This window comes from Anabrus simplex, chromosome 1, assembly GCF_040414725.1.
Source record: "Anabrus simplex isolate iqAnaSimp1 chromosome 1, ASM4041472v1, whole genome shotgun sequence".
Lineage (NCBI taxonomy): Eukaryota > Metazoa > Arthropoda > Insecta > Orthoptera > Tettigoniidae > Anabrus > Anabrus simplex.
The window spans coordinates 502,700,755-502,714,177 of record NC_090265.1 but is presented as its reverse complement, the minus strand read 5'-3'; the positions used below and the strand labels follow the sequence as shown (position 1 = coordinate 502,714,177).

At 43.9% G+C, this 13,423-nt stretch overlaps 1 protein-coding gene across 1 annotated transcript in view; it reads left to right on the top strand.

The window, feature by feature from the left end:
• The window catches only part of LOC137500930 (endocuticle structural protein SgAbd-6-like), a 34,887-nt gene extending 32,993 nt beyond the window's left edge, over nucleotides 1–1,894 (top strand). The window contains exon 3 of the mRNA XM_068227688.1: nucleotides 1,645–1,894. Within this exon, the coding sequence (XP_068083789.1) occupies nucleotides 1,645–1,894 (250 nt within the window). The remainder of the gene's footprint in view (nucleotides 1–1,644) is intronic.
• Nucleotides 1,895–13,423: the final 11,529 nt, after the last annotated feature.

Genomic DNA, 13,423 nt, shown 5'->3' with positions numbered 1-13,423 from the left:
GTAACCTATAGGTTTCATGGGCTTAAAAGTTTCCTGAAAGTCCTAATTTGTAACCCGCTCTCCCACATCAAGACGGCGGCACAATCTGCCAGACGAGATAGAAAATTGAAAATCGGCAAAATTATACGTTTTAGCCTGTAACCGTCAGAAAAATTACGTGATGTTTAAAAATTTTACTTTTTACCCCCCGAAAATTATCCAAATATGGAGGCAATTTTAATGACTGTGCAGACCTTCCTTTCGAGATACTGCGTTTAGTGTCTAAACAGTTAGTCGAATCACAAAACGAATGGCACAATCTTTGTTCAATTTGGAATGATCTACAACCTTAATCCTATGGATTTTGTCGTAGCTCTCTCTCTCTCTCTCTCTCTCTCTCTCTCTCTCTCTCTCTCTCTCTTTCTTATATGTTCGTCTTGGCTGTATTTCTCGATTTTGCCTACATTTTTCACTTTGAACACGTATAATAATTAGTTTTAATCACTTATAGAAAAGATAGTATCATCAAATTCTTATTGAATGTTGGCCCACCCAGTAGCCATATGTGAGCCAAATTCTATGTTTGAAGCTGTCACATAAGTATCTGAAAAGTAACTCACTGTGTGAAAGCCTTACACAAATTTTAACCTATTCAACGTTTCTAAAACAATCTTACCTTGACAAGTGGACCTGCCGTTATCATCACAACTCCGCAACTCGCACTTTTCATTGGAAACAACGTCTGTGGACCTCCCGATGCTGTTTCTCGGACAACGCCAAGCGACATGCAATTTAAGAATTGTTATTCACTTCGTGCACAGTAATTTACTTCGATATCGTATAGAATGTAGAATACCGTACATTTGCTAGTCTTTATATATAAAAATTCAGCATGCATACGTTTGTGATCGCAAAACTGTAAAAGTAGTCGGTCGATTGACTTGAAGTTTTGACACAGCGTTTCGTTCAAACACGAGCGTATTTAGGAAGTGGTTTCAACGAAATCGGATAGGTAGCTTTTTATAATGAGTAATTTTATGGAATTAATTTAATTACAAAGCCGCACCAAGATTGGATCGTCCTTGACGGACGGATTGTCGCTACGTGACAACGACTTACGTTATAACATTATAGTAGGTAATAATTGCTGTAGGCTATATACGAGGATGGGAACACCGCCATGTTTTATGCATGACCTTTCTTCTCATTGCCTGTTATGGGTAAATAGGAACCCAACATGCTGTGATCGAGATGTACATTCATGTAACTAGGCCACTAATTGCCTGTTATTGTAAATGTGAATAAACTTGAATAAATGTGTCCTGTGCTCGCAAAATTCTGAAAGTAGTCGATGTCGTCTGTGTTTTCGTCAGCCATAGTACGAGTTTTATGAGTAGAATCGTGAAAAATAAGAGCAGCACAATAGTCTCAACAAAGCCAAGAACAATTTTTCTCTTCTTCCTGGCCTTTTCCTAAATATTTGAGGTCGGCACCACATGTTTTATGGCTGCATACCCTTCCTGACGACAATCCCATATGGAGGGATGTGACGCTTTTCTATAATATGCTATCTGTAATTCCTTCTTCTCCTACAGATGTTCAGATGTTTTTATTTTTAGAGCATTTTTAACAGTGTCAATAAACACCAACATGTTCCTTTTTCAGGTTTCGAACCAGCAATGGCATCGTCCGTGATGAAAGTGGAGTTCTCAGAGATGAGGGTACACCGGAGGAAGCCCAAGAGGTGACTGGGAGCTACTCGTGGACAGCACCGGACGGTGTTAACTACAAAGTGGAATATACTGGAAATAAGGACGGCTTCAAAGCGCTATTAAAGATCGTTCCGCGGCCGATCTTAGCAATGGATTCCCCGTTGTGCAGCAGTGCGGCCTTAGCGTCACTTGCCTGCGGTTAACAAATTCACACTCTTCGATTGTAGAATATAGTGTAATTTGCTATGAACTGGCTTCTTTAATGAAATTAAGTATTTATATCTGTCTTTTCCTTTACAAGTCCTACTGGTTCAAGCCCCTTAAAAACTAATAACAATAGCTATAAGCAGCACTAATTTACTGTTTTTAGAGGCGCCAAGGTACCAGAACTTTGTCCAGCGGTGTTCTTTTTACCTGCTGGTAAATCTACCAACACGAGATTGGCGTGTCTGAGCTGGGCTTCGCTTCTAGCGTCTGACCACTCATCCCCGCTTGTTAATCAGAGTCCGCGTTTCAGCACCGCAGGTTAACAGGGGTAGGTGTCAGCGTTTAAATTTTGTGTTTACCGCTGGTTTCCCATTTTGACACTAGGCAAATACTGGGGCTGTACCATAATAATTAAGTCCACGGTCGCTTTCTTCCAAATCTTAGCTCTTTCCTTTTACAATTCCCCTTGTGGCTGGGGGCGGTAGAATAACACCCACGGTGTACCCTCGCCGTCATAAGATTTGACTATAAGGGGCCCATGGGTCGCTTAACTTGGGAGTGTGGGTTAGCAACCACGGGACGCTTAGCTGAGTCATGGTATTGCTTCCACTTACTTGTACCAGACTCCTCACTTTCATATATCCTATCCTACCTCTCTTGATGAACTCTTGTTCTTTACCAATCCCGCCGGCATTAGAGTTCGAGTCTTTCATTTCCACTCCGTTCGTCGCCCTTGTCTTTCTTTGGCCGATACCATTATGTTTCGAAGTGTTGGACCCCCTCCATATTTCCCTCCGGCTGGTGTTAATGCATTATGGTTGTTCAGTTGTACTTTCTCTTAAAAGAATAATACCCACCACCACCTTCCCATTCCATGGTCGCCATAAGAACTGTCTGTGTCGGTGCGATGTAAAACAAATAGAAAAAATGAAAAGGCTGAAAGGCACAAAACAATGATGATGAATGTATACTTTTATGTCATTATTATTAAATTCTGAAGAAACTCATATGCCCCATTGTCTGTTAATTTGGCGTCTCCTGAAACAATAATTTACAGAACACCCGTTTTATCCACTTCCCTACCCGCTAAAGCATGCGTTTACTTGGGAATTTTTTCCAAATAAGTGTATCCGAATTTTAGAAAGAAACTCAAACGTTTAGATCCTTACTACACCCACAAGCCTGAAAAGAAATTCACCTTGAAGGGGATGAAGGTGAACTGAATTGATAAATTCAAAGCAAATCGGAAAGCAGTCTCCACACAGGATCCTTGAGGCGTGGAAGATGAAGGCTATTACCTTTCTTAGTCTTTGGGCACTAAGGTATGCAACGACTAACCGACTGCACCACAGAGGGCGGCTAAACGTTGCAGGCCTAGTCACTTTCACTGTAAAGGGAGACGGGTTAGCAAAACCCGCTCTTCTCTGAGTCTGAAACTTAGATCCATTAGACCACCCTGAAATTTACTCTGATCCTCGGAGGCAGCTGTTAAGATAATACAGCTCATACTCTGTTACACTGGCTCTATCAAAATTCAACAACTTCTAGGGATGATATAAGCAGTGGTGGCTGGTGATTATTATATCGGTGGTGCCAGCGAATTCAAAATTTGTAAGCAAATCTTTCGAGGTTGCAAGTAAAGAGAGTGCATTTATTTTCCTATTTCCTTTCTTAGTCCGTTTACCTTCCAGGATAGGTTTTCCTTCGCACGCAGCGAGTGTTCCCACCTCTACCGCCTCAAGGACAGTGTTCTGGAGCGTGAGACTTTGGGTCGGGGGATACAATGGGAAGCAGGAGCAGTACCTCGCCCAGGCGGCCCTCACATGCTATACTGAACAGTGGTCTTGTGGAGGGATGGGAAGATTGGAAGGGATAGGCAAAGAAGAGGGAAGGAAGCGGCCGTAGCCTTATGTTGGGTACCATCCCGGCATTCGCCTGGAGGAGAAGAGGTAAACCACGGAAAACCACTTCGAACTTGGCTGAGGCGGGAATCGAAACCCCTCTACTCAGCTGACCTTCCGAGGCTGAGTGTACCCCGTTTCAGCCCTCGTACCACTTTTCAAATTTCGTTCCAGAGCCGAGAACCCGGGCCTCCGGGGGTGGCAACTAATCGTGCTAACCACTACACCACAGATTTTATTTTCCTATCAATTGAAGTAAATTTACAAATTGAGAAACTATTATACATATATACTTCAATCCACATGCATTTTCCATTTCTTAACAACCTCTCAGAGAAAAGATTTATGAAAGAAACATCTATGGGACCTCCTCACCGAAACTATTTGTTCCAAAACCGCGAACAACACCTGCAAATGAACTAATAAGAACTTTACTGAAAGTAATATGTGCTTGTCTCACATAGAAATAACTGTCACCTACAAACGCATGCGCACAAACACTCGGTCACAATTTCGGTTGCCGCGAAGCCGAAATTTACAAAATGCCAAACCTTCCACGTCAAGAGAACTTTACACACATATATAAATTTGGGTTGGAATTCCGCTACACTCTATATGATTACGTATGTATGTTCAGTCCGTCAGCGATGCCGCTGGTGGGATCCTCAACAGGTCTGCCATCAGCTGTCATAGATGGCCTAGGCATCACTGAAGAGGCGTACTAGGGAAATGAGGAGTGAGGTAGATTTCCGTTGCTTTCCTCACCGAGTCAGAATCACACACAAATATTTTGACGACGCTATTCATGAACGCAGCAAAGTTAGCAATTTTGATATTTTTTGCCTGCGTTCTGGTATGGAAAGGTATCTGTGTCGCCAACTTACAGTAATGAAATAGAGAGAAATTCACAGCAAAAATGTGACCCGCTGTGCGGAAGAACCCAAAGTCGGAGACGGAAATTTTACGGAAAAGGTGAATAAAAATATCTAGTGTAAACACTGCAATTCTATTTTGACTTCTTGCGCTACCTGTGGGTCTTCTTAACAAACTAAGTTACGCTGCAGTTCGAGTCTTCGCCACCCGATGTCATGAAAACTTGGCGCAATTATTGGTAAGATGATGGTGTGTGTTGTTCAAAGGGCCCTAACAACTAGGTCACCGGCCCCTAATGTTACGAAGTGCAATGAAATGAAAATCAAAACTTCAAAAGGTATCCACTGACTGAATGATGAAAAATGATCGTGAAACCAAAACTATCTGTGGATCCATTTCATTAATTACTGGGACGATGCTTATTATGTAAAGGGGTCCAAAATCCAGGTCACCGGCCGCTCATAATGACAAGTAGTCTCATGGTTCTAATGTCATAACCCCCTTATGACAAACAGGGGATACCGTGGGTAAACCAGGAAACTAGAACCATGATGTTCCTCCTATTGCGGTACTAATCACAGGTAACGCAGACTCATTGTGTTCCTTGCAGGGTGGTACTAATCATGGGTAACGCAGATTCATGATATGTCACACATAATGGCACCGCTCACAGGTAACAAAGACCCATAGTGTTCCTCACATGTGGACACCACTCACAAGCAACGTAGGCCCATGGTATTCCTTACATCGTAGGACTAATCCCGGGCGCCGGCTGTATCTGTAATGTTCCTCTCATAGAAGTACAAAGCACAGGCCATATATACTCGTGGTGTTGCTCACATAACGGTGCTTATCATAGGCAAGTCTAGCCCCGCGGTGTAGGGGGCAACGCGCCCGCCTGTCACCAGGCGGCCCTGGGTTCGATTCCCGACTGAGTCAAGGGTTTTGAATTGTAAATGATTATTATCCCTGGCCTGGGGACTGGGTGTTTGTGTCGTCCTTAACGTTCCTTTCCTCACATTCAACAATGTACACTTCCTCCATTCCAATTACACGCAGGTTCATATAACATGGGGCAAAAGATCTCTATAGGTCGACGCCACGAACAAACAGCATTTTACAAAATTAAAATTAAAATTCATAGGCAATGTAGACCCACGGTGAATCACACATTATGGTACCACCCACAGGCAACACAGACACATGGTGTCCCGCACATAAGGGTGCGAGCAACGTAGAGCCATGGTGTTCCTCACATAGTGGACTAATCACAGGCGATGCATAAACCCGTGGTGTTCTTCACATAGTGGTACTAATCACAGGCAACATAGACCCATGGTGTTCCTCATATAGTGGTGCTACTCCTAGGTAACGCAAACTCATTTTAAAAGTAGTGGAACCACCGGACGAGTTGGCCGTGTGGTCAGGGGCACGCGGCTGTGAGCTTGCATCCGAGTGATAGTAGGTTCGAAGCCCTGAAGATGGTTTTCCGTGGTTTTCCATTTTTACACCAGGTAAATGATAGGGCTGTACCTTAATTAAGGCCACGGCCACTTCCAACACCTAGGCCTTTCCTTTCCCATCGTCGCCCTTGTGTCGGAGCGACGTTAAACAACTAGCAAAAAGAAAGCATAGTGGAACCAACCGATTCGAGCACAGCACTCGGTAGACACTAGCCTATGCCACCGAGCGCCCATGCCCCCGCCTTGGTAGAATGCACACGATGGCACTATTCACAGGCAACGCCCAGATCCGTGGTGTGCCGCACATAATCGCACTGCTCCTAGATAACATAGCCCCATGGTACTTGTTTTTTTTTTTTGCTAGGGGCTTTACGTCGCACCGACACAGATAGGTCTTATGGCGACGATGGGATAGGAAAGGCCTAGGAGTTGGAAGGAAGCGGCCGTGGCCTTAATTAAGGTACAGCCCCAGCATTTGCCTGGTGTGAAAATGGGAAACCACGGAAAACCATCTTCAGGGCTGCCGATAGTGGGATTCGAACCTACTATCTCCCGGATGCAAGCTCACAGCCGCGCGCCTCTACACGCACGGCCAACTCGCCCGGTCATGGTACTTGTAACCATTACTTCAGCGGTTACACGAACACAGTTAAAGGGGGGAAAGTAAATCAAATTACAAGGTACCTTAAACAGTATACACACCGTAACCATGTAGTGAACTGCGGCAAAAACAGCACAAGTAAATATCAGTGAGGACAACTTGATGATAACAAACAAAGAACATGGAACGGAGCTGGGAACCTACCAAGGGCTTGGAGATGCTTAGGTCGCGGTTTTCGGAAAAATCAATGGTGATCTTTGATTTTCAAAAATAGTATTTAACCAAATGGACTTTATACAAATTCAGCAATGAGGAAAATACCGCTACTCAGTTTGTAAAATATAATGACATGTTCTTTGAGATACACAAATTAGTTCTTCCTTGACAAGAGCTTCCTATAAGTTCTAAGAGTCAAGCAAATACCGTACATCTAATTTCAAAACCAAGTTGGCAATACAATCTTGAAGGTAAGAGGAAACGCAATGTGCTATTACAATTTAGAATGAAGTTAAAATAACCTTTCAAAACACCTGAGCAACATAATAGTGGCGATCAGGCAATCTCCTGTGTGATACTCCCACGAAAACTAAATGCAAATTAAAACCGGACAGAAAACAACAGCGCCCTCCCTAAGGCAGCCCATGCTGGTAGCGAGGAGACGCTGACGACGTCAAAACTTCGGCAGGCCAAGACCAAGACGGCTCGAAGACTAAATACAGACAACGAAACAAAGGGAAATCTGGCCCTGGAGTAGCCAATCAGAACACAGGAGCTTGCCCAGATTCACCAATCACAACTATTTCTGTGGTCGCGATCTTCGAACCACTTTCTCGAAAACAACGATCGCGAATCTTCCATTTCCAGAACAGTAAGAACATATTTCTAGAATACAACTAACAAACGCCAACACACCCAGTTCTAAAAGTTCGCGTCACAAACTTTCTGGACTGTTCCAGTTAACATTGAAATATAATCTACTAGTTACAACCAACACATGTTAGAAAAATACACTGACTGACAGAGCAAATGCAACACCAAGAAGGAGTGGTCAGAACGTTATGCCAATTGCAGGGTAGACTGACGTCACTGAGGTATGCTCATGATGTGAAATGCGCCGCTGTGCTGCGCACGTAGCGAACGATAAATGGGACACGGCGTTGGCGAATGGCCCACTTCGTACCGTGATTTCTCAGCCGACAGTCATTGTAGAACGTGTTGTCGTGTGCCACAGGACACGTGTATAGCTAAGAATGCCAGGCCGCCGTCAACGGACGCATTTCCAGCAGACAGACGACTTTACGAGGGGTATGGTGATCGGGCTGAGAAGGGCAGGTTGGTCGCTTCGTCAAATCGCAGCCGATACCCATAGGGATGTGTCCACGGTGCAGCGCCTGTGGCGAAGATGGTTGGCGCAGGGACATGTGGCACGTGCGAGGGGTCCAGGCGCAGCCCGAGTGACGTCAGCACGCGAGGATCGGCGCATCCGCCGCCAAGCGGTGGCAGTGGCAGCCCTGCACGCCACGTCAACCGCCATTCTTCAGCATGTGCAAGACACCCTGGCTGTTCCAATATCGACCAGAACAATTTCCCGTCGATTGGTTGAAGGAGGCCTGCACTCCCGGCGTCCGCTCAGAAGACTACCATTGACTCCACAGCATAGACGTGCACGCCTGGCATGGTGCCGGGCTAGAGCGACTTGGATGAGGGAATGGCGGAACGTCGTGTTCTCCGATGAGTCACGCTTCTGTTCTGTCAGTGATAGTCACAGCAGACGAGTGTGGCGTCGGCGTGGAGAAAGGTCAAATCCGGCAGTAACTGTGGAGCGCCCTACCGCTAGACAACGCGGCATCATGGTTTGGGGCGCTATTGCGTATGATTCCACGTCACCTCTAGTGCGTATTCAAGGCACGTTAAATGCCCACCGCTACGTGCAGCATGTGCTGCGGCCGGTGGCACTCCCGTACCTTCAGGGGCTTCCCAATGCTCTGTTTCAGCAGGATAATGCCCGCCCACACACTGCTCGCATCTCCCAACAGGCTGTACGAGGTGTACAGATGCTTCCGTGGCCAGCGTACTCTCCGGATCTCTCACCAATCGAACACGTGTGGGATCTCATTGGACGCCGTTTGCAAACTCTGCCCCAGCCTCGTACGGACGACCAACTGTGGCAAATGGTTGGCAGAGAATGGAGAACCATCCCTCAGGACACCATCCGCACTCTTATTGACTCTGTACCTCGACGTGTTTCTGCGTGCATCGCCGCTCGCGGAGGTCCTACATCCTACTGAGTCGATGCCGTGCGCATTGTGTAACCTGCATATCAGTTTGAAGTAAACATCAATTATTCTTCCGTGCCGTCTCTGTTTTTCCCCAACTTTCATCCCTTTCGAACCACTCCTCCTTGGTGTTGCATTTGCTCTGTCAGTCAGTGTATTCTTTACACTGTACAGGTTACGTAGCTGAATGGAATACGAATAAAATATTCATTCATTCATTCATTCATTACTTAATTCATTGATTTTTTTTCTCGCGGCTTTACGTCGCACCGACACAGATAGGTCTTATTGCGACGATGGGATAGGATAGGCCTAGGAGTTGGAAGGAAGCGGCCGTGGCCCAGTGATTGATTGATTGATTGATTGATTGATTGATTGATTGATTGATTGATTGATTGATTAGAGATAGTTTATGTGGTTTCCCATTTTCACATCGGGCGAAATGTGGGACAGTGCTGTAATTAAGAACTTCGCAGCTGCCTTCCCAGTCCTAGCCCTTCTTTCTGGTTTAATTCTACGTTAAACCAGCAGCAACTTTTAAAAATCTGTGTGAAAAGGCGTATTTTCTGTGCTCTCCGTCTCTCACTGTTAAGTGCATTATAACGTCTTTGTATATCTGTCGTTAATGAGCTGGTTCCACGTGGTATTCCTCCCATAATTATTTTCGAGTATGAAGAAGGAAGATGGAATTAAAAAGTTGCATTCATTCACTCTGCAACGGCAAAAGCAAGGCTGGTATAAACAGTCGGCAGGCTGGAACTACTTAGTAAAAGACTTTTAAAAAACTATTCGAGTTTCAATTTTCAAAAGCCTTTATTTTTCACATCACACTGCGGATGGAATTATTTCTTAAATTTTTTATAATCGTCACAATAGTTTCTGCTAGCTACTACTGTAGTCATCTCCGTACGGGCATGAAGGCCCTTGGAGGAGTGGAAGGTGAAAGCTTTCACTATTCTTGAACTCGTCACAAAATGGAATGGAGTTGTTAGCTCGAAGTCCGATTATCCTTGCTCCCAGGAATCAACCTGGTACTCATTGATGGTGTAGGCTGAGAAAACCTCAGGCCCATATGCCCCTCCAGAAGTGGAAGTTGTTGTTGTTGTTGTTGCTGTTTTTGTTTGCTTTATGAGGGGATTTCCTGACAGGGATTCGAACATGTTTTCACCATCTCGGCTAGCAATCCCCCTTTAAACTAGCTAATAGAAATTATAATAATAATAATAATAATAATAATAATAATAATAATAATAATAATAATAATGGTGGGATAAGTGACTCAGTCACTGATTTTCTTTGCCCAAGATAAGGGGTGGTTTGACACCGGCTCAGTATAGTGGTATCTTGAGATGATAAAGAAATACAATAACGAAAATAATTGCAATCCCCACCCAGGATAGTACATCCCCGATGGGCCTTGGTCTACAAAGCGACCGCTACTCAGCCCCATGTTCTGCAGATTTCGAGGTGACACGTGGTCAGGGGGACGAATCCTCTCAATCATTATTCATAGCTTTCCAGAGCACGACCACAATCTTGCCTGCAGACAGCTCCTCAATTTTTATCAATTATTTACGTTGAGCAGCCCTCATATCCAGGTTAAAGTTCCTGTCCTGGCCGGAAATCGAACTCGAGGCCTCTGGATGAGAGGCTTTCTGGCCTCCCCTAAACCCCGGGGCTGGCCAGAAACGTTCTTTGTTTAATATTTCTTCAATAACTATCGGTTTTAAGAGGCACCAGATTGTCACCAGCAGTATTTTATCCCAAATGAATTATTTAAGGTACTAGTAAACACTACACATTACAAAATTGGTCAAAATTTTGAAAATTAATACTCATACTGAAATATTTCCAAGGAAGAAATGGAGGCATAGCACTCAGGTCAACAGCAGTCGAGGTAAGCTTTGTATTTTCTAGCGCCAACTGCTGACTTCAACGGACACTAATTCCGATCTAAAATAATATTGTCCTATTGTTCTCTAGCTCCTGTATCAATTTGCACAGATAGTTTTAAAGCACCCTAAGCCCTTCACCTTGACTGAATGATCAGTGTAAATGCCTTAAGTTCAGAGGGCCCACCATTCGATCCCTGCTGACCTGACTCGAGCACGGAGTGTTTATGTTCGCATCATATGTTACGTCGGACCGACACAGACAGGTCTTACGGCAGCGAAAGGATAGAACAGGACTACAACTGACGACGAAGCGAACGTGGCTTTAATTAACGACCTACATCCCCAACATTTGCCTCGTGTGAAAATGGAAAACACGAACAACAAAAACAATCTTCAGGGCTGCCGACAGTGGGGTTCGAACCCACTATCTCCCGAATGCAGAGTCCACAGCTACGTTTGTTTGTGTTTGTCTTAATATACATATCTGCATCTGCACACAACACACCACACTACCAACAACTACAGAAACAGGGTTGACGTCAGGAAGAGTATCCGGTCGTAACACTGGGCCAAATCGTCGTGAAGTGAAGACCTCAATAAATTGGGAAAAGCCTAAGAAGAAGTATCGCAACACCCTGCATACGAACTGTAACTACAAGATCAGGCTAGATTCTTCTTCTGCTTCTGCTTCTTTAACGTTTTTCCTACAGCTGTTGAGTCGCGGTTGCGAAGTGCTTCGCACAAGGGTGAAGATAGGAGTGTTGGAACAAACACAAATACCCAGGCCCCGAGCCAGAAGAATTACATGCACTTTAAAATCCCCGACCCGGTATGGAATCGAACCCGGGACCTCTGAATCGAAGGCCTCAACGCTGACCATTCTACCAACGAGTCGGACAATATCAGTATAGGCACGAGTGTAAAATTACTGATCTTCTGTCTGAACATTAAAACATGATACAATTGAATCTTCAGCAGGAAACAAGTAGTTGTGTAAACTATTCGGTCGTAATTCCCATTAGAATTCAAATAAATTGCTTCTCTATCATGAAGAGCAACAAGTTAAATGAAGATCCAGAATATAAGGAAATTATTGCTGAGTAACGCTTTTCAACTTCATCATATTAAACCTTTCTCGAGAAGCAATTTCGGTGTCGTCGTGATTGCGAACAGTCCAGATTGTGAACAAGTGGGTAAATGAAGGGGATGATTTGGGTTTGACACACATTAATGAGCCTACATTGCGAACAAGTGGGAAATACCAAGCTGCCCAACCCACTTGACTAGAAATGTTGACTTGGATATGAACAAAATTCTAATTTGACGGGCTGAAGAAAAATTAACCCTCAGTTGGTACACCAAGTTCTGGTACACACAATTGGAATACTGGGTAATACACAAGAAAAAGTTAAAAGCATGTAAGAAAAAACCCACTTGTTTCCAAATTAATTGACTACAGTATTTCACTTCTTATGTATTATTTTAAATAATAATGATAATAATAATAATAATAATAATAATAATAATAATAATAAATATTCTAAAGGCTAATACCTTGTCGATGCAACTACTCACTACCTTCATTGACATAGCCTAATTATAACATCGGGCGAGTTGGCCGTGAAGTTAAGGGCGCGCGGCTGTGAGCTTGCATCCGGGAGATAGTGGGTTCGAATCCCACTGTCGGCAGCCCTAAAGATGGTAGTCCGTGGTTTCCCATTTTCACATTTTCATACCTTAATTAAGGCCACGGCCGCTTCCATCCAACTTCCCTTCCTATCCCATCGTCCCCATAGGACCTACCTGTGTCGGTGCGGCGTAAAGCCACTAGCAAAATGAAAATGAAAATGAAAACCTACAACCTGTTTTCCAGTCATTGACCGGGTCAGGGATGGAATGAATGAATCATATATAAGCTGTTAGTACGATGGGGTCGCCACTCCCAAAGTGATTTATTAATGAATGATAGATGCTATGAAATGAGAATGGAGAGTGTTGCTGGAATGAAAGATGACAGGGAAAACCGGAGTACCCGGAGAAAAACCTGTCCCGCCTCCGCTTTGTCCAGCACAAATCGCACATGGAGTGACCGGGATTTGAACCACGCTATCCAGCGGTGAGAGGCCGACGCGCTGCCGTTTGAGCCACGGAGGCTTTCCACTAGCAAAAATGAAATATAAATAAAAATAATAACCTATTAATAATACAACTCTCACTAATCCACCATAAAAAACTAGTCCTCTAGTTATGTTATACAATAAAAAATAATCTTCTAAATGGTAAGATTACCTCAAACTAAATTATTAAACATTTTCAATACGAAAAATATTTTTTTAATATGGTTAGATTATCTAAAACATCCCAATGTACCAGTTAATATTGACTTAATACTATTAGAACAAAAATTACACATGAGACTTTTGAAAATTGTATCTGTTTTATGTATCTCGCGTCAACACTAATCTCTTGTTCGCAATCTGGACAAGGTACATAGACTCACATAATTATTCGGACAC